General features: G+C 44.2%; 2 protein-coding genes across 5 annotated transcripts; one reads left to right on the top strand and one right to left on the bottom strand.

The window, feature by feature from the left end:
• The first annotated feature begins 429 nt into the window (after nt 1-429).
• Nucleotides 430-16,035, top strand: PLEK2 (pleckstrin 2). Of its 4 annotated transcripts, XM_055798421.1 has the most exons (12): nt 430-1,260; nt 1,561-3,689; nt 4,031-4,328; nt 5,326-5,547; nt 8,211-8,375; nt 9,304-9,485; nt 10,226-10,317; nt 10,637-10,824; nt 11,372-11,473; nt 12,790-12,873; nt 14,029-14,107; nt 15,157-16,035. In XM_055798421.1, exons 4-12 carry the CDS (start codon nt 5,404-5,406, stop codon nt 15,282-15,284), a joined length of 1,164 nt encoding a protein of 387 aa, XP_055654396.1. In that variant the 5' UTR covers nt 430-1,260; nt 1,561-3,689; nt 4,031-4,328; nt 5,326-5,403; the 3' UTR covers nt 15,285-16,035. The 4 variants fall into 4 exon arrangements, with proteins under 4 accessions (XP_055654396.1, XP_055654391.1, XP_055654407.1 ...); XM_055798416.1 differs by having other exon boundaries at nt 4,031-5,547; XM_055798432.1 differs by having other exon boundaries at nt 1,561-1,737; nt 4,031-5,547.
• Nucleotides 16,036-16,746: 711 nt separating this feature from the next.
• LOC101910908 (galectin-related protein A-like) lies at nt 16,747-21,351 on the bottom strand. The gene is made up of 5 exons (XM_005230731.4): nt 21,207-21,351; nt 18,870-18,958; nt 17,923-18,097; nt 17,408-17,592; nt 16,747-16,887 (listed from the first exon to the last, which is right to left on the bottom strand). Exons 1-4 carry the CDS (start codon nt 21,228-21,230, stop codon nt 17,449-17,451), a joined length of 432 nt encoding a protein of 143 aa, XP_005230788.1. The 5' UTR covers nt 21,231-21,351; the 3' UTR covers nt 16,747-16,887; nt 17,408-17,448.
• Nucleotides 21,352-21,570: the final 219 nt, after the last annotated feature.

Genomic DNA, 21,570 nt, shown 5'->3' on the forward strand with positions numbered 1-21,570 from the left:
CCCTCCCCTCTCTTGTCACATGGCCTAGAGTGATGTGAATATAAAACCTGGAAGGGTATGATCAGTGAGTGACACCCCTTTAACACTGAAAAGGCTTGCTTTGTTTTGCTTTAAATCAAGCCAAGAATGAGTGGAACAAAATGTTTTTCTTGCAAGTTTGTTGATGCAGACTTGTTCAAAAGAGCGTTTCCTTTGTTTATCATCTGTATTTAGGGACTGAGAACTTCAAAACACTGAAAATAGCTTGTTACCATTCCAATAAACATAGCTGATAAATGAAAAATTTCTTAGAGTTGCACTTTGCTCCTATAGGTGAATATATCGGGAGCTTTAATGAACTTACTCATACTTCAAAATAGGCAGTATTTGTGAGCTCACTGCTGCGTGATCTTCAATTCTGCCTACCGTAAGTCTGGTTTACACTGCACAGAGCTATTCACCCTAGAAACAACCTGTTTATATTTTCTAATGAAGAGAAACAAGATGTACTTTCCATGTTGGAGTATAAAAAACAAACAAACCCCTCTTTTCCTTGTCTGTGGGAACTGGGGAAGAGGAGTTGTTCTTTAAGTAACCTTTCCGATTTGCTGAGTTTGTAATTTATTTTTTGTCATGTCCCATATTGTGCATCTCCTTTTTTCCTCATATTTTGTGCTGCTAGAGGAAAAATGCATGAAAAAAGAGGCTTTGAGCCTTAATTGGGAATTCTTAATGCTGTCGTACAAACAATATCACTGCTACATGGTGTTGTCAGAAAAGGCGTTCACAAAGGGCATACATACTGCAGTCCATGCTTGATGTTCACATCGGTGATGATGTGAAGTTCACATGTACCCAACTCTTAATAGTAGTGCAGAGCCAAAAAAGTTAAATAACTTCTAGTCTTTGCAGAATGTTGGAAAGTAACCTGAATGTGTCATCACAAAATGAACAATTTCTTTTTTATTGTTGTCTTTTCAGAAGTTGCGTAGGACAGCCTTGTCATGGCTTGAGGCTGTGATTATGTCAGTTTCCTGTTTGAACAGCTCTTCCAACTTTGCCTGTTCACCGAAACAGTGATTTGGCTGCCATTAAACACAGTATGTGGGTACTTGGACTAAAGAACAAAGTGTTTAAAAACTTAGTCACCATGTGATCTGTATGCCAAAATGGTGCTGTAAAGGAAGATACTGAAAAAGGAGCCACGTGCTCTTTCCTTGGAGTGCTATCAAGGGGTTACAATTACTGTCATCTCTAAGAGCTGTTCTGGTGTCTTAACAGGTGAGCATCGTTTCTGTCATAACATAGACAAGTTTGCTGAACTTGTTCAGTAGCTACAGGAGCTTTTCTAATTAGAGCCTCAGCATGCAGGTGTACACAATTCAGTGTCAGTTTTGAAAGCCTGAGAAAAACAGCTGAGATGGTGAGGAGGGTAACGAAGCAGCTTAATAAGGTAAATGCATTTTTACCACTTGTTACCCTGGCAGATAAAACTGGGCTGTCCTGTTGTCTGAGCAAATTTTAACCAAGCTTAAATGAAGGATTCATGACACCTTAGTGGGTATTTCTCCTGTGTTGCAGCAGCTGGAGGGAGAAGCTGTAAGCTGGCTGCTTTCGAGGCCATTGGCGAGGTGCAATGCGTGCATAGGGCCATGGAGCCCAGGCTGGGCCTCGCCTGTGCTGCATCGGTTGCTGCAGGCAGTAACTTGAGGACCTTCAGAAGTTGCTGTGATGATACCTTATATCTCAGCCGGTCTGGTTTGTGTGTGTGGAACTGCGTTTGCTTACCAAGTGCTTAAAATAAGGGTTGTGGGCTTTGTGTGAATGTCTTTGAGTCTCTAAAGCGAGGTAGCCTGTCCCTGCTGTTTGTTAGCAGCTGCGCCATTTACTTGGTTGCAAGGCCGGAATCTCCACTTGTGCTCATGTCAGCTGAAGGGAACGGTGCAGGCACACCTGTGGGCAGCGCTTGGCCTGACGTGTTATTTGGAAGGAACTTAGCTTGACTTCTGTATCCCAAATTAATTTTGTAAGATTGGCAGCTTGGAAACAGTTTTACTTACAACAGTTGATAAGGACTCATTAATACCAAAAAAAACCCCAAACAAGGGTACCAGCTGGGGTCAGGCACACAGCCCAGTACCCTGTTTCTGATGAGAGGAAATAGTGGTTGCTAAAGAACAGGTGCTGTGCTTTCTTGGGGCTGTTGTGGTTTGGTTTTCACTAAGTGACAATTCTTTGCTCCTCTCTCTCTCTGAATCTGACCCCCGGGTGTTTTTCAGAGGCAACAGAGCTGGTGTGTTGTTTTTCATAGCGGAATTTCCACTTTGTAATTTCTGACTAGCTCTTTGTTCTAGAGTCTAGATAATTAAACAACTGTTTTTAAACACTGCCACTATTCTACAGTTAATTTTAAAAATGCTGTTACATCAGAATACTTTTTAACACTTTATCTAGAAATGTTTTATCATTCTTTATTTTGTTGTGGTTTGTTTTCATCTTCTTTCATCACTAATCCACTAAAGGAACTAAATATTTAATGGTGTTCCTACACCAGAGGGCAAAGTCCTAGCATCTTAAGCTGCTTTGAAAAAGCTGGGTGTATGTAATCCCGTGTGTCACAATGACACATGACGGGCTTTGCAGAGCACGCAATGGGGGTTGTCCTGTGGGCAGGTTCTCTGAATTGGTTGTTGGTGGCTTCTTGAGAGACTGCGTTGGAGGTACCAGCCATGCCTGTCAGGTCAGCCAGCTGGAACAGCACAGGTGGCACTGGGAGCTGGCTGCTCCTGCCATTCCCTGTGACCCTGAGAGGTGTCCTGTGGTCCTGAAGTCTGCAGTGGGCTCTTCCTGGCTGTCCCCCTGCAAAGTGTGGCACATCAAATATTTCTTCCACTCTGAATGGAAGAAAACGTCAAGCACTCAGCTGGGCTTTTTTGTTAATATACCGCAGTGGCATGTAGAAAACGTCTCTAAAATGGATCTGAGGAAAGAGATAGTCCTTCCTTCAGTGAGTTTCAAGTCCCGCAGGGACTGGGTGCAGAGCTCTGTAGATTTATGCAGATCAAAGCATGTCCTTTTCTGCTGGGAGACTTCAATGCCAGAACTTGCCTACCCAGCAGATGCGTGAATATGGCAGCCCAGACCTCCTGACTCATTTTACGCTACATGACCCTGAAAGATCTGTCTTTACTCAGCCTCAGGGAGCAGCAATATAGGTGCAGTTTGTTAGCCTTGATTAACTACAGAATGAGGCGGGGGGGAAGGGGTGTGTATGGTAAATATCCAAAGTACTGTAGAAATATTTTGAAGCACTGAAGAAAGTGAAGGCTCTAGATTATAAACAGTAGTGGATACAAAATATTTTTAATGACCAGCTACAGCAACGTTTGCTGCACCATTCTAGTAGTTTGACAATCAAGTTCTTCGTTGCTAATGGTAATTTTGCCAAGATCTGTCTGCAGGGTTGTGGGTGGTCCGAGTGCTGGAGAAAAGAGCTCGCTCAGATCTTCAGCAAGGACTGGTTATGGGGCAATTCAGAGATCACTGTCTGAGCGAGAGCCCCCTGCAAGCTTCTACCTGTCCTTGCTAGCACGAAATTATCTCACCCACCTTGTTATAAATTGCCTGCAGTAACAAGCTGAACAATGTGAAGTCAAACCTCAAATACCAAATGGTGGAACACTGTATTCCTGGAGCAGGTTATATAAAGAGTGCGTGTCCAGGAAATGCATGCAGCAGTAATGTCTCTTGTGTACCTAGACTCAAGTTTTCTTCTTTTTTCTCAAGTTTAATTCTGATGTACAGAACATTGTGAGCTGAAATTTATTTTCTTTTTTCTGCTGACTGCATCATTTCCCCCCCGCTTCTAAGATTGTGCTTCTGAGAACAACTTGTACACACACAGAGACAGAGATTATTTTTTAAATTAAAAGAAATACGCTCAGATAATTTCTGCTTTATTTTAAGGCCACAATAATACAAAAAAATTACAAAAATCTCCATTGATATCTTTGAAAATACTATGTACTTACAGCAAAAAATACTCTTCTAGGTGTTCTGTTAAACTCACTGTACTTCCTTTATGTGGACTGAGGAAAGATATAATGGGGATGTGACTTACGCAGCCAGTTGCCTCATGGACGCCTGCCTTTTCCAAAGTGGCAAAGGGAGTACAATAAGAGCTACATAAGTAACTTCTGTGTGGGCCGGCTGCTTTTGAAACCTCAGCCAGCACACTTTCTCTTTATACAGCCATGATTTTTCTAACTTCAAGTAGTGTTCAGTCACCCATTTTATTTCTTATTATCTCTGCAGAACTGTCTTCTAGATTGTCTCCAGTACATAGTCAGGTATGAATTCTTTGGTGTCATGCTCTTCCTTGTTAATAAGTATAAAAAATAGTATAAAGATAAATAATTTGTTTGTTCCTTATCCTTGCACGTGAAAGTCTGTCCGGTGATCCGATCCAGCATGCAAAGACTGAAAGATAATTGAGTGACTTTGTCTTATTGAACTCTGGACTCTCTTTTTACATAGCAACGAGTGCTTTTGTTTATTTGTTGTACTCTATGTCATGTTTCTTATCACAGCCCCTAGCTCTGCCCACATGTATTGCCTTAATTTTGGTACAAGTCAGGGAATGCTAACAGTACAGCAAACACTATTACTTCTGAACAGCAGTGCTGTCTGAAATACTAATACTGGTTTATTTCATTGGTGAAAAATGGATCAAACAGATTTATCACGGCCAAAGTCTTAAACAATGCAACAAATGTCTAAGCTCCTATTCAGACACAAAAAAGGCACTCTTGTTTCAGAGGTGCTCAGGACTTAAAAGAGGTCAGTGCACAGTGCTTGTTGATCAGACTGCTTTACTAAAAGCCTGAATAGTTGCTTATGTAGGGATTTGGGATACTAAGTTGAGAATCTTGGTTTATATGCCCAGAGGTCACTGAAAGGGTGGGCTTTTAGGTGCTTTGGGGCTTCTTCAGTAAAATTTCTAGCAAAATAAATTATTTTGAGGTTTGTAAAAGTCTCCTTGTAATAATGTTATTCTGTATGTTACTACAGATCAGAACACCTTAAGAGGTGTTTATTAGATGAGAAATTTTAAGTGGCGGAGCTGGCTAGTCTGAAGTTTTGAAGGATGCAGTTTTAAAATTCTGCTTCTCCCTCCCATGCAATACCTGATTTGCCATGTGGCTGCTTACATTGCCCAGCTTGGTTTTTTGCTATACTAAATTCTGTGAAATTCTTTGAGATCGTTTTTATACTTCCCTTTGTTTTACTTTCCAGAAGGCAGGTAATGTATCAGAGCCAGCTCACTGTTTAACTACTGTCTCATAGGTAGGAAGAGAGGAAGAAAAAAAAACCAACAGGAAAGGGAGAGTGCGTCACATTGGAGGAGGAGGGTAGCAAAGAAAAATGAGCTTTCTTAAACAAATTGCGTGCAGAAGGACAGGCTGCCAGGGCTGGGGTGCTTCTCAGCGGGGGGCTCGGCTCTCTTCCCTGTGGGCCACGATGCAGGAAGCAGCTGGCATCCTGAAAGAGGGCTTCCTCGTCAAACGGGTAAGTGCCCTGGTTCCCCTTTGTGCCGTTCTACTCAAACGTGGAAGCAGCCCCTGAGCAGGGACTGGATCGAGCCAGGGCTCATGGCAAAGCAGCCTGTTGGGTGCTGGGTTTGAGGGGCTCGTGCCTGCTCCTGGGAAAGGAGCTCCTCCAGGGTTGCACAGATGCCTGCCAGGGGAGCTGCATGAACTGCAGGTGTTCACTACCCTCCCTCAAGTTTCCCTGTATTGGCATTTACCCAGAGAAAAGTGAATTAGCATCGGGATTACTCAGGTAGGTATCGGGAAGCCAGTATGCACCTAGGGCACAGCTCTGCAAAGAGCACATAAAAAAGTACCTGGCAAATGGCTATGCAGCAGCAGTGGAAGTGGCCATGGATGGATGGAGGGAGGGAAGATGTTTTGACAGTGTCTTATAAGATAGTTTGTGCCTTCCTTAAGCGACCCAGCTGATCAGGGTTTCCTGTTTCATATGAGAGGATGTAGAATGGGCTATCCTTTTTGGTGGGGATCAGAGTAACACAGACGCAGAAATGTGTTTGAAATAACTAATTTCTTCCACATACCTGAAGCTGCGCTGTAAGAAAATTTTAGACAACATGTGAAGAAAGCTGAAAGGCGGTGTCACAGATTTCAGCCTTTCCAGTACTTCTCCCTATAGGGCCAAGTCAGTCATAGCTGGGACACAAGAGGGCATTTTAGCAAGGGGCATAAGCTGCTTTTAGTACCAAGACCCTATCTCAATGACTAGTGTGGCCCTTGACTGCACACAAAAAATGAGATTCAAAGGTTTGTTCAAAGCCTTGCCACGCCTTGGGAAATGCTTTTCTACAGTACGTGGCAGAGTTTCTGGTGCGAACATGAAGGTAACCCTGGTCAGGAGCAATCCTGGCAGGGCTCCCAGCCAGCCTGCCAGCTAGCTGCCGGCCATGCAAAGCTGTGCTCTGTGCAGGGAAGGGCTGCACAGCCCCAGCTGTTCCTCATCCTCCTTTCTGCAGCAAGGGTAGAGCAGTCCCAGCGCCTGGTCTCCTCTCTGGGCTACGGTTGTCTGGCTCTTCAGTGACTACTCAATTCAAGATGGGAAGCCAAAGCACCCAGTGTGTGAGAGGAATAGGTGACTGGCAGCACGCTGAGCTGTAACTGCCAGCAGTCTGTGCAACATCACGGAGATACACAGTTTGAGAGGAAGGAGACCACAAAGCAGATGACTAAAGGAAACCGAGGGAGAAGAGAACAAGGGATCCAGAGAAAAAAAGTAGGAATGGGTGGAATCAGGTAAAGAAAACAAAGCTTTTTGAAGAAGAGAGCAGAAGCAAGGAGATGATCTAAATGCATTATAGATGACCAAATTATGTATTGTAATGTATTATAAATGTAAAGCAGATGTGTGGAAGTCGGGTAAAGATAAGGCAACCTCCTGAAAAAGAGGAGATACATAAGCAGGAAAGAAAAGACCCAAAGCAAAGAACACACTCTCGGGGAAAATGGCCAAAGGACTTTAAAACAGGTGAAAAAAACACTGAAGAAGGCAAAGGGGAGGAGAGAACAAACCCAAGTTAGATAGATACATTGCATTTAGTATAGACTAGAAGACATGAGATCTAAAGTTCCTTGGATTTTACAGACTCGTTACCCCACCTTTTCTTAGAAATTGGTGTTTTCCCCCTTTACTCACAGACAACTAATGAGCTTTGGTTCCTGCCACAACTGGACCTTGCATGTTCCTTTCTTCTAGCTATGCCCACCCTCTCCTAGGTGTCAGAGCTCCTTCTGCCCAGGGCTTTGCTGGCTGGCTGTAATGCTCCATCGCCTGTAGAAATGCAAGATGCTCCTTGCACCACGGAGGTGGACCTGACACTGTCAGGCAGGACTGAGCCCATCAGTGCCAGCTCACTGGGTTTACTGTTCTGTACAGATGAATTAAAGAGAGCCAGGGGCTGTTCACAGTGGGGAAAGAAGAGGTTTTGTCCGTATTCTGGTATAACCCAGGAGGCATTCGATGAAAGCCTTCATTCAGTCTTCTGCCATTAAAAAGTGTATTTGATTTACATGAAACAGTAGCACAGGGAATGTTTTAGCCCTGGAGACTGGAGGCAGGTAGGATAGAAATAAACCCCTCATCAACAGTAAGAGGGGGTGCAAGGAAAAGCCACTTCACCCAGCAAAGCACTCTCAAAACCACTTGGCACCTACAGCCATGTCAAAACAACAAAGAACAAAACACATCAAAACACCACCAAGGGTCACCAGAGAGGAGAAGTTTGTCTCCAAGAGCCATCACACACTTCAGATTTAGCCCTGTTCCTGCCCGGTGCTCTCAACAGGTAGGTGCACACCTATATGACAGCTATTTGAGATAATTTACATGAGCTTTTGCAAGAAACTCTTCTTGCCAGCAAAGAAGTCCTTGCTGGAAAAAGACCAAAGCACCTTTTTATTGCTCCATGATTTTATAGTAATAGAGCTGTGCTATTTTATTACTAAAAATGCATATTTCAGGGAGAACAGGACTCATGATAACTTCTTGTATTTCTTTTTGTACAGTTTCCTATTAGTTTATGGTATTTTCACCCACCACCCCCCCCAAAAAAAAAAAAAAGAGGAAATATGATCATTTCTCAATGCTTGTGTTAAAATTAGCTCTGTGGATTTCTTCCCCTCTAGGGACATGTTGTTCGTAACTGGAAAGTGAGATGGTTCGTTCTGCTCCAGGATAAGCTGCTGTATTACAAAATTGAAGGAGGCAAGAAGGAGCCTTCTCCAAAGGGCAGGATCCTTTTGGATGGCTGCACTATTACTTGTCCGTGCTTGGAATATGAGAACAGACCGGTAGGATAGCAATGATGCTCGCTATCTATTTCCTTTTCTCCTGATTTCTTTGATTACTGCAACCATGTCACCGGGGTGTTTCCAGACCTAGGCCCAGCCAAAAGCAAGCTGCTGATAGCAATGTAACCAGGACAAGTAATGAACTCCCTCATTGTGTCTTCGCTGTTCCCTGTGCCCAGATCTGAGTCACAGCCATTAACACCCCACACCCATAGTGGGAAGAATAAATGCAAATGCATCTTTTATACAACAGCATGTGGGGAGAGGACATGGACAGCTCAGTAACACCTGAGGAGGGTGGGGAAAAAAGGGAAACATCATCTGTGGTAGTTGCCTCAAACCCTGCCTGTATCCATAGGGTGCTCCCAGGCATCCAGATCAGACTCCCTTTTCCTTCACCAATGACACACTGCTGCTGTGGAAAGTTTCCAGCAAGAGGGCTCTGGAAGGGAAAGTGCCTCCTCTGCTCCTCTGCTCACCCGCGGACAGTGGCAATGCAGACTTCCTCTGTGGGCCCAGAAGGGAAATTACTCTGGAAGTTGCTATTTCAGTACCTCTCGTGGCAGAAAGAGCCTAGTGAGAGTTTGTAGTTGTTGAGAACTAGAGATCTGGATGTGAAAAGCTCCGTAGTCAGCAGCACACTCCTGTGTAATCCAGAATTTGGGTGGTCTGCTCTCTTTTAAGTACCATGCATACAAACCATGTCTGGAACTGAAAATCCAGAGACTGGGGGGGGGGGGGGGGGGCAGGAGGCAAAAACCCCAGACTTGTGCTCACCATCCTTCCAGCCAATAATTGCACTGTACTGCTCAGGTGGGATGCCATATCTGACTTATTTGTGCCCCTTGGGCCAGTGTTAAAAGCAGCAAAATGCAAGTGGAAGACAATAGCTAAGTTATGTTATTGCTTTGCACTTCTTTCCCCACAGCTACTCATCAAACTGACGACAAAAACCAATACAGACTATTTCCTTGAATGTTGCTCCAGGGAGGAGCGAGACTCTTGGGCTTTGGACATCACTGGAGCTATTCATGCTGGGCACCCAGTACAGGTCCAAGAGCTTCACAGAATGAAGAACTCTTTCAAACTCCTAGAGAATATCAGCCTTCAGTAAGCGTATATGGTTTCTCCTTCTGCTATTGCTCTAGTTTGCGAAGTGCCTGAGCTGATGGATGAGGAGGGTCCAGGGAAGCTTGTCTCTGCACAGATCCACTCCCATGTGGCCAGAAGCCCCTAAACTGGCTGCTCTGCCCTAGGTTTGCACATATTTTTGCCAGGGCATGGGAATACACTTTTCCCTGACCACGATCTTTGGGAGTATGTGGGTTCTGTATGGGCACCTCGCTGCTGGCTTGAAGACCTTCCACGTCGGCTACAAAGGTTCTCACTGGGGAGACAGATGTATTACCTCGGAAGGTGTAATATCGGGGAAAGACTGAGGGATGACATTGTTCATGCCATGCTGGTGAGCTTTCAAAGCTGGTAGCTGGAATCCAGACCAGGAATTTTAGGTGCATCATGTTAAACAAAAGAAAACAGAGAACTCTTTAAGAAATAGAAAATTTACATTAATTTTTGGGTTTGGGTTGAGAAGGTGAATGGAGGCTGACTATAGCTCAGTTTGAAGTGCTTTAAATTGAAAGACACTTCGTGAGACATGTTGTTTAGTGCTGCTATTGGGAGAATAAAATTTTCCTAGACTGTAAGACAAAACTTCTGGGGAAGTATCTAGGCTGTTTCCCATCTTTGTGTTGGTAATCATGAGGACATCCCAGGCACTAACAGAAGTAAGTGGCAATTTCAGCCTGTCTTTCTGTTCTACCAATGTTCTCTTGTGCTCCCTTTTACAGCCACATTGTGGACAGAATGTGTGACAGCAGTACTGGAATTAAGTTGACCCGCAACTTGGAGCAAGGCAACAGATACAAAGAGACTTTCAGAGGTAGAGCTACTGCAGGCAAAGAGCTTCCTCAGGTCTGACATGCCACATTGCAGAGACACTGCCTTCGTGGTGGGATCAATTGTGGTCCAGTGGAAAGCAGCAGTGCAGCCAAGCTATCTGGCACCTTTCTCTCTTGCTCTTTGGATATATGGAAGCACGTGTAGGACCCCACATGTTTGGGCAACCTTGCACTTCATTGACAGTCTTTTTGATGCTGCCAACATGTTTCAGCAAATGAAGAGCTGTGTGGCAGGAGACCATCTGTCTCGCCTTGGAAGAGCACGTTGTCTTGGTATGAGAGCTGCCTTTCTCCCTGCAGGTTCTGCCCTGGTGGACTGGCTCATCTCCAATAGCTTTGCTGTGTCACGATACGAGGCCATCACCTTGGCATCTATGCTGATGGAGGAGAACTTCATCAAGCCCGTGGGAACCCGCAGCACTGAGGCCACGCGCTACAGCAACGTCTCTGAGCAGTTCCTTGACGACTCCACCGCGCTGTACATGTTTGTAAGTGATGCAGCTGCCAACAGAGGCACATGTGCTGCCTCTCATCACATTCTCGATTTGGGGCAGTGGTAAAGGGGACATGCACTGTGTGCAACCAAAGGCAAAATACGCAGGCTATGAAAGCAAACACGGAAGGGGAAGCTCTAGGCTTTCAGTAGTATTAACACTTGTACTTTTGCTGGAGACAAATAGCTACACGGATATGGAGGGATCTACAAATTACATAATTAGGCATTAAAAAGGGTGTGACCCTCGAGTGCAGTGCTGTGTCTGCATTTAACAAAGACCGTGCTGTAGTTATGTTTGAACTCAAGGCCACAGCGTGTGTGTAGGCTTTGCAGCTGTCATTTGTTGCTTGTAAATCTCAGACCTACAAAGCTGAGCAGCAGAGCTACGGAGCAGAATTTATTTGGGAAATATGAGCTAAAAACAGCTCAAGGGAAATAAAATGCAGAACTTTTTACTTAGAAGTGTGTTTAAATTAAAAGAAACCATCTTTTAAATTAAAATTTAAATTAAAAAGGAACCATCTTTTCCCTATTTGCAGGCTGAGAGTGGTAAGAAAAACATCAGTTCCAAGGAAGAGCTACAATTTAACATCTCGGAATTAAGCGGCACGATTGTAAAGCAAGGATTCTTAGTGAAACAGGTAAATACAGTCTTTGAACCTTCACTGGGAAACGATAAAAATGACAGTTCTTGGGGCTTCCTACAGAATAAATGTGATTTATATGAGCATGGCTGGAGTCATGGCCAGCGGAGCTAACTTGCCTGTCACTACTGCTATCAGAGATCACGTGGTGAAGTTGTAAAAGTTTAGAGTTATAAAGAAGTGAGCTATGGAACTTGCTGCTCAGGCAGGATTAATTGGATATTCTGTATATATTGAGTGTATACCAGAAGGCATAAAATAGGATCAAAAGCAAAAGTCCCACACAAACTCCAAACCCCACAAGAAGTGTTACTTTCACTTCCAAGCAGATTCAGTTCCTCTGGTTTAACCTACCCCATCTGGGTCATGTGAGCAGCTACGAGGTTCTGCTGGCCACAGACAGATTTCAAAGCTGAGCAGATTGACTTTTGCATGAAGTGGACATTTACCTGTGGACAGTCACTCACATACACATGGATGATCTTGTGGTGGTGAGATCTGTTTTCTCTGGGCACAAGTTCCTACCCTTAGTCTGCAAGGGTTTTTTCTGACCCTTGCTACGAGGATCAATCACGCTGTTTCAAAGCGTAACGCAGCCACCTGCAGTGGGAACCCTACCTGCACCGCACGGCCACGTTTCTCTCTGGAGCTCTGTACCCTGAGCTGTGATTTTTTTGTGCAAACTGGATCATCAGGTGCTCCCCACCCCTCCCTCCTCCAGCTGCTAGAGTGCAGTGAGGGTTGGCAGGGCCCTGGGTGCCAGGAGCTGCTGGGGGTCCCCATGGGGCTGGCAGGGCAGCCCCCCATCACCACGGAACGCAAGAGCTGCCCCGGAGCCTCTCCCGGTGGTCAGCAGGAGTAAGGGGAAACCCCAGCCCCAGCCTCCAGGAGCGGGGATGCTCTCAGTGCTGTCCTGCATGGTCAGCAGCTGAGAGGGCTGGGGGCAAGAGTGAAGAGCTGCAAAAGGACCTGACATAATCCCCTCAGAGCAGGCACAGCATGGATTTTTAATCCAAGACTCATATTTAATCTGAAGTTAAGAGCGGGAAGCAGGTATATAATCACTTGGTCCTATCACTCTGCTTTCATGGATCTCAGCACTAGGAAGGAAGAAAAAAAGGAATTATCAATGTATGAAGAAGGACATTAAGCAGGAAATCCTGGGAGTTACTAAGAAGTCAGAAAATAATTTTCTCTGTTGTCTCTAAAACCTCTTTTTTCAGTACCTACTTAGGTCTCCCCTACAGCCTGCAGGAAAATCACCATTTCAGGAGGTATTTATTGGTGGTAACTTTAATTCTTCTGTTTTGCAGGGGCACAAGAGGAAAAACTGGAAGGTGAGAAGATTTGTTTTGAGAGCTGATCCTGGTTTTTTGCACTACTATGACCCCACTAAGGTATGTGAGTGGGGAGTTACTACCCCCAGAAATGCTCTTACCGACCTAAACATTATAACGAAAATACAATTATGCCATAAATGCTTCTCTCACCCAAATCTCCTTCTGGGTTCCTCTCTCCATTTTCTGGGGAATAAGACCCCTCTGAACATTGTCCTTGTAGGATTTTCTATCCCTGCGTCTTCCCTCCTGTCTTTTCCCCAGTGAGATTCCTTTTCCTTAGCTGAGGGACAGCAGTCTTCTTGAAATTAATCTTTTACTGAACCCACAGTGTGGGACCATGCTTTTTCAGGGATTCTTCATGGGCTGTGATCTTTCTGGGCTGGCATCCCACCGTGTGAGGGTCATACTGCTACTGGGATTTTTTTATGTTCTTATTCCAGCTCTGAACAGGGTCTCCTTGATGCCAAAGTATTTATAGGAATTTCTGCTACTCAGTTTTAAATTCTACTATGCCCTGAGCAAGTTTATCTTCATGGGTGTGATAATCAGTGTGAGCAATCCAGAAGGGCAAGTGGATCCATCAGCCCCAGATGCATAGGGTACCACAAAGCCCAACAGGTTGCCAAAAGAACATGTATAGAATGCTTTATGTGACTTAAAGAAAACAGAAACAACATAATAGTGAAAAGAGCTTATGGAACTAGTTCATTTTTTGTTGCCTGTTTCTTTGTGGTGTTTTGGTTGGTTTTTTTTTTTTGTGCACTACAACTCACACTTGCAATGGTATAAACTCAAACTGCAGAACCTGAAGATCAGCCAAGAGAGCCAGCCTACTAGTGAAAATGGTCAAATTTTTCCCATGCAGTCTCAGTGAAAAGCAGCAAGCTAAACACTTGCAGAAATATTTTTTTTTAATATGGGTTGTTACTCATAATACTATATGTAAATTTGAAATGTGATTGTTAGCCTTCCCTTGGGCTTTTAATTGATCTCCACCATTCCTAGCTACATCAGAGAAACATCTGAGCCTGAAACAACATAATAATGTATTTAAGTATGTGTCCTAATTGACTTCTCTTATGACATGGATTTTTTTATATCTGGAAAGACTGGCGTTATACCTCCACCTTCATGAAAACAATTGATGTGCTCTGGGAAATCATTCTAACAACATTATTTTCCAGATAAGCTTAATTTCCTTTTTCTTTGCAGGAAGAAAACAGGCCAGTAGGTGGATTTTCTCTTCGTGGCTGTCTCGTTTCAGCTCTGGAGGACAACGGAGTCCCAGCAGGTAAGCGTGAGTCTCTAAACTTTCAAACATACCTATTTATGCCATAGCAATACAGTCTTTGGGTGAGAGTTTGCGTGTGCAGTGGCTATATGCACAAGTGGGCTTTTCCTCTCCCCTTGCAAACAAGGAAAGAGGCATACCATAAAAAAAACACCATACTGCTGGGTTGTCCATACCAGAGGGGACTTTTTTTAGTGCTATTTCCACTTATCTTGGGTGTTACCCCTTTTATGGGCTTTTTTTCAGTCAGATGACTTCTGAGACAGTCCTAAGACACTGATTAATATTCCACAGTTAACAAAGAGGAAATGCCTTCCTTTTGGATGTTGTTAACACAAAGTCTTGAACCACCCGCTGATGCCATCCCTTTTCTGTGTGCCCTCTCTACTTGCGCTATTACCTGTTCCTTTTTGATCTGCTAGAACCCAAATGTAGGGGAGGCATAAAAGACAGCAATACAAAAACCAGTTCTGCTAGTGAATATGCTTAGCTTAGGCATTTGTCTAGAACCTCAACCTCACAGAAAAGTTTTTCTGCTATTAGAGCCATTTATTCTATGAAAGTAAGCACAATGTGTGAATCTCAAATAGGGAGCATCTTCCTAAAGATAAAAGACAGTCTGAAAAACATATAGCCCGAGGGGGAGGTTGTGCGTGGGGGTGGGCATGATGAACAATAGACCTCCTTACTAAGAGGAACCTGAAGATGCGCAGGAGCAAATCTAACCCACTGCACAAACTGGCAAGAATTTCATCATCCCTCCATTGTATAACTCAGATAAGAATCTCCATCTAAACATCGGCTATTTTATAGATGATGCATAGTACACAGTAGTTCATACAGTCTATGTGAGGGGCGGCTGTACTGTATCTTTATTTTGCAGAAGGGAAATCAAAAACACAAGAACTTCAGATGTCTTATCCATAGTGAAATGGAAAGGTCTGATATCCTAATGCACTAAATTAAAATTATTCTTTATGAAGCTTCATATCTGCACAAAGCATTTCTCTGTGCACCTTCCTGATCTGTTATATTTTTTTTCTCTGCAGGAGTGAAGGGCAACGTGCAAGGCAACCTCTTCAAAATCATCACAAAAAATGACATTCATTATTATATCCAGGCCAGCTCCAAGGCAGAGCGAGCTCAGTGGATTGAGGCAATCAAACCACTGACATGAGTAAGGTGGCCTCCATGCCAAATGACAAGTCACATTTGTGACCAAGTTGTCTGTTCTCATTGTCTGGGAGTGTTGTTTTTCCCCTTAGTCTATTTTTGTTATTTGTATCACCACAGCACCTAGGAAATCCTGGCAGCAAGCATCCTAGGTGCCTAGGAGTCCTGTAGATCCAGAATAATTCCCCACCAAGAACTTGCAATCTAACCAAGAGACAAAAGACAACAGGTGGATACAGACAAACTAGGCTTTGCAAAAAAACCCCAATGAGATATAGTATTCCAAGATGGAATAAAAGAATTCTTTTGTACAAGTATTCAGTCGATATCTGACAGATTCAGGTTGTGCTTTATCCTAAAGCAGAAATGTCTTGCTCCTTTCCCCTTTAAAAAGGGGCTCATAAACTTAAGAAGTTAAGACTGACTGAGTCAAAGTTGTGAAGGGTCCTGGTGTCTGAGGCTGCCTTTCTTGGTATACCACAAGAGGCTTATGCTAAGCCACAATACAGCTGCCAGGATAATCACTATTATGAAAAAAAACCCAACAGGGGTCAGGCTGGAAAAACCAAAGGATCCTCCTACCTAGTGTATCGATTATTCTTGTCCTGGTAATGGCCCATCACAGTACAGGATTCTGAGTATCAAATCAGACCAGCAGCAGTTATTCCAGACAATTGCTGGTGGTGAATATATTGGAAGAAATTACTCAGCCTTAAAAGCAAGACTTTTCCCCTGATTATCACTGTAAATCTATGTATGTGGAGCACCATTGGGACTGAGAACTCCAATAGCAGTTCTGACTTACTTTTTCTACTTTAAGCCATTAAATTTTCCAGTATTTGTCTAGTAAACTTGACTTTGATATCATTATATATATATTAAAAAATCAGTGCATTTGAATCTCCTGTGCTCTTTAGACATGATTTTTCTGAGGACAGTTTGAGTATATGAAAATAATGGTTTCATACACTGTAAATTTAGGTTTATGTAGAAACTGAGACATTCTCCACAACACCAGAGGGTAGAATGGAATGTATGAGATGATTAAAACATCCGACCAGCCTGCTGATACACTATTTGCATAAAATTCTTCATGTTATCTGAGTACCTGTATCTGACAGCCAGACTCTGCCAAGTCTCCAAAAGCCTTCTGAAGACAGCATGCTGTATATCCTTTCTGAAGTCACTGAGGAATTTCATAGCTCTCTGTTCACAGAACCACCCCTTGGCAGATTTTTTGTTCTCTAAGTTATGTACTGAAAAAAATTTCCTCATCTAGAGACTTTCCCCTTCATCCTGTGTTACAACCAACCAATTATAACAGAGCCAAAGACAGCAGCTGTGATATTTGCTTATATATGCATTAGAATAGCCATGTATTTAGGACTTTTTCCTATATCTACAGCAATGAAATAACAGCACAACATTCACATGCATTCAAATATTTAACAGAGCTGGTGAAGAAGTTTGCCAGCAAAGATGTAGTTTTAATTAGATACAAGAAAGGGCAATGCAGTTTCAGCTACAGATACCATTTCCTAGGGTTGTTCCAGAGAAGACTGTGAGATCCACAGCTGTTGAAACCTTTCAATTCACGAGAATGCTACCTGCAAGAGACAGGGATGCTGGTAAGGCATTTATTGCTCTGTACTGGGAAGCACAGATGGCTTTGTGCTGATTGAGCAGAGCTTCCAGGAAAAGCAATTCCCTCCTGATAGCGTGAGCCTTGCTGGGGCCCACCAGATTCCCTTATCCACTTAAAAGAAAATCTGCTTCTTCTTTTCTCAGTCCCACCACCTGTATACTGCCCAGTTCTAGTCACAAGGGTAACAGCCACCCCACCGTAGAGGACTGAGCTCTACCAGCTGGCATGCCTGGAGGGTTAGGGGACCATAAGGATGTGAGATACTGCATAATATCATAAATTTTGCAGTTTGGGAGGCCAAAAGAGTATTTCAGCAAAAGCTCTCTGATTTACCTGGACCAGCCATAGCTCTGCAATGGCTGAGTGTGTATGGGAAAAACTGTGTATTTCAAACACATCAGCAAATTAAAAAGATACAGGTCCCACTCTCCAGAACCAGCCAGGGGAAAAAGATAAAACATTTCTCAGATAGGAGAAAGTACATTTGCCTCTGTCCCCTGGTGATACTCTGGTCTCCTTTTATTCAAGCCACTTTGGTAAGCTTGATGTCCCCTGAGATCTGCAAAGCTTTCACCAAGTTCAGGGGCTGAATGCGGTGAGTGAAATCACAGAGCTGCCGTCCATCAAGCAAGACTCTTATTTGCTGGTGTTCACATAAGAGCTCCATCTGCAAAGGAAAATGACAGGGGAAGGTGTTAGAGATGAGCAGCAGAGCTGATTCACCAGCACGGACATAGAACCCCGTGTGGTGGGGATCACAGACTTCTGAAATGCCCCTCTGCTGAGATGATACTGTAAAGCTCCTTATAGTGAGTTCTCTTGCTAAGACTAGAGAAAGAAATGGATCTCTCCTATCAGGGCTTGAACTGGTTCTCTCTGTGCTGTACTAGACTAGTTAACCTGGCAATGTTGATAGCTATTTGTGGTCTCATACACATAGCTTCCAGACTTTCTCCCATCCTTTTCTCCACCCTATTCATAGTACCCCAAAAATTACCTTAAATGTGTCGCCTGCTGTAAATGGGAAGTAGGGAATGGTCTTCTCTTCTTTTCCCCATTTTCCAGCAATTCGTGCATTTCGGGTGATGGATTTGTCACTAAAGTTAACTGTAAATAACAGCCCAACATCTTTGTTTGCATCCACTGGATCACAGAGCAGCATCACTGAAAAGCTGAAAAAAATATTAAATGACTAGGACTTTCAGATATGTGAAAAGACATGTGGAGCACAGCAGATGCCTTATAAAGACTAGAGACAGATGTTGATTTCTTGTCAAGCTGAAACAAGGTCTTCTATAGGCTTAGAAAGTGCAGAAAGGATGAGAACAAGCTGGTCTTTGTTTTTCCTCCAGTTTCCAGTAGGATGCTAGCGACTTCTGATGTTGCTCTCCCTCTCTTGTGACTGGAATCAAATCAACATTTGTGCATAAGCCAATTCTAATGTGTGTCCTAAAATAGGTTATGGCAAACTCTTCACCAGTGGAAGCACTGGAGTTGATCACTGTAGTTGCAAAAAAAGTGTAATGATAAGCATAGTTGCCGTCACCCAGATTAAACACAGCAATGAACCTGCACCCCCTCTGCCAAAGCCGCTGTATTTTAAATGGTGTTGATTCCAGCGCCCAGCATACAACCAAGAGGCAGGTTCAGAACTGCACCTCTTCCTGGAGGAGAAATGCCACTTGTGTGCCTGCTCCGGTTCGCATTAGATAAGGGCAAGGAGTAGAAAATCCTGACAGGGCAGTCAGAAAGGCTGAACAGTGAATTCTTTCATGCCCCTTTAATCTTAGCCCAGGAGCAGGAAAATTAAAGCAAGCCATAAATTATGAATGTGTTTAACTTTTTTCCTCCAAAGAGTACAGACCCTCAAGAAGACTTCTGAATTTAGAGGACAGGTAGGAGCATGTATGACAGGGTGAAGCCCACACCAGCCCCTCCACCTACCTCTTGGGGTTGGAGTGTACCATTCCTATGACTGTGAGTTTCATGGCAGGTCTCAGGCCACCTTTAATTTCACCAACATACTGCTCCGCCTGCAGAGAACAGTGAAAATGTGCTGCAGTCAGTCATGCCATGGTAAACTAGCTTTAACAGCTGCTTTGATCATCTCACATAACTTGAGTTTACTTTTACGTGTACAAAAAAATTTTAAAAATATTTCTCGCAGTTTTGGTGTAAATGCTGTCAGTTCTGGCAGCTGAGGTGAGCGAGAGGGTGGCCATAACCCAACAAGGGGTCAGGAGGCGCTGGCTGCCTGACAGGGCTGCGGGCCCAGGGGACAGTTTCTGGCCAAAGGGGCTGCCAGTGAGAGGAGTGGCAGCTGCCCGCGCTCCACCGGCCGGACAGGCGTGACTGACCCCGACGCACACCTTAGGCGCCGCTGGCAGCCGCCACCACTGTCTTCAGGGGACTGGCACCACTCCCCAGGGCCAGACCTGGCACCGTGAGCGCTGTAAGGACCCACATGTTGCACAAGTGACAGAACCCACGTAGCTGGCACACCTGGGAGGAGCTGGTGATGGCTGCCATGGCCACAATCCATCTGTTTGCAGCGCTCCGTGCAGCAGATTGAAAGCTTTGCAGCAGCATGATGCGGAGCGCAGGCTCCATGCGAACTGACTCTGCCAGCTCAAATTCGTTAACAGATTTTAGTAGGCCAACTTGACAGCCGCAGGCTTTACACCGCACCAAGCCAGCATTTACACCGCCATAAGAGCACAAAGCCAGCAAAGACGCAGCCCCACCACTGCATGCTGAGAGAAATGCAACTGCGTCCTTGCAGCTACCCCAGTCACACCTGTCCTCATCACCTTTTCAAGGCCAGAACATGGCTTCCCAGTGGATCTACTTTTGTCCTGTTCACAGAGACCTGTAGCTGCAAAGCTCAGAGCTACACCTAGCTTGCTCCAAGTAATTCTCTAACAGCTTCCACGGTTAGTGGAGAAACTAAAGCAGGGACATTTTGAGACTTCAGTTTCAGACATGGCTTTAAAACATAAAAGGCCAGAGTACTGCACTGTAGCGTGTAATCAGTCCCTATGCAGATTCAAGTGGAAAGAAGCTGCTATAAAACACTAAGCGTTATTTGCAATTTGTGTAACACTGATAACATTCCCAGGCAATACACAGCAGACCCTATTTTAGATAAAAAGTGCTTTATCATTCCAGTGTTCCAAGGTAAAAACTCAGACATTTTTTGCTAGAAGACCTGCACAATACATGCATGGTTTGCTATTTTGACTATGAGAAGCACTACATCAGCATGGAAACCCATAGACGTCTGCTCACATCAAATGAGCTTCCATTCTCGTGTAAGTTGCTATGGGTATTTCATATGTATTTTTAATGGAAAATATAACCAATGTTAGATTTTTAAATTATTGAATGCCATCTTGCTAAACGGAAACACAAATTCAAGACAAAAAATGTTTGGCCTATACTCCATTGCCTAATTTCAGTATATTAGTTACATCTTCTGCTAAGATGGCTTTAAACAATTTATTTCCACATTTGATATTTACATCCAGACACCTTTACAGCTTCACAGATACATAAACTTTTCATTCCTAACAAGGCACATATTGGAAGCAATTAAAAGTACCTTCAAAACTGACAGCACTTCTGCTGACTGTTAATACTGTACATTTACCCTTGCAGAAGCAGGCAGGTGACTCCAGCAGCTATGTTTTGAACTTTGTAACAAAAGAAAATCGTCAGCACCTGAGACATCTTACATGAGGAAGCAGCTCCTCAAGTAAGGAGTCTGACTGTAAGGAGTTACTTTAAACTGGATAAAGCAATTAGAGAATAGATAATAAGCACAAACAATCCCACGCTAAATAAACATCATCCTCATGCGGGTCCTGTGTCCCACGAAAGCTCCTTCCTTGCCTACACAAGAGACAAGATACAAAATAATACCCCAAATTGAAAGTGCACGTTGAGAAATTGCGCAGAGCTGCACCCACAGTAAGCACCGTCATTAAAGGCATGGGGAATCAGAACAGAATAGATTGAGTGACACCACATCATTTCAACACTTACAGCTCGTCCAGCATGGCTGAAGTAAATTCAGAGGCAAGACTACCCATGTGCCATTTCTCTGCTGACACTGAGTTGACAGTACAGGTGACAAATATTCAGGACGCTGTAGGAGGTAACGGTACAAACTCCTGCAGCATCTTACATGGCTTACTGGTGGGTTGCAGCGCATGTGCACAGACATAGACCCCTTCCCATATTTTCTGTTCAGGAGCCCTGGGGGCTCACTCGATCACTTACTTTGGGACACCTCTCCTCTGTCATGACCGCTCAGACTCGCTTCGCCACAGCAGTCCCTGGAGGAGTTTTTGTTTTGCGCGTCAGGACAAAAGCAAACAAAAAGCCTGGAATAAAGGGAGGATGCTGGGGGGGGGCTTATCTCTGCCGAACACTGGCTGGACACCACCCAGCCCAGCCGCTGAGTCATGGCCCTCCCTGCCTCATCCCACCACGGGGACCTCGGAAGGAACACAGCCGGTGTGGGTGGGAGGGCCGGGGACCGCTAGGGTGGGCAGGACCCCGCCACCTCGCACAGGGGTGCCTGGCAAGCCGACCTCGGTAGCTGTACCTGTATCTATACCTACACATTGTTACAGATGTATTT

Source organism: Falco peregrinus, chromosome 1 (genome assembly GCF_023634155.1).
Source record: "Falco peregrinus isolate bFalPer1 chromosome 1, bFalPer1.pri, whole genome shotgun sequence".
Taxonomy (NCBI): Eukaryota; Metazoa; Chordata; class Aves; order Falconiformes; family Falconidae; genus Falco; species Falco peregrinus.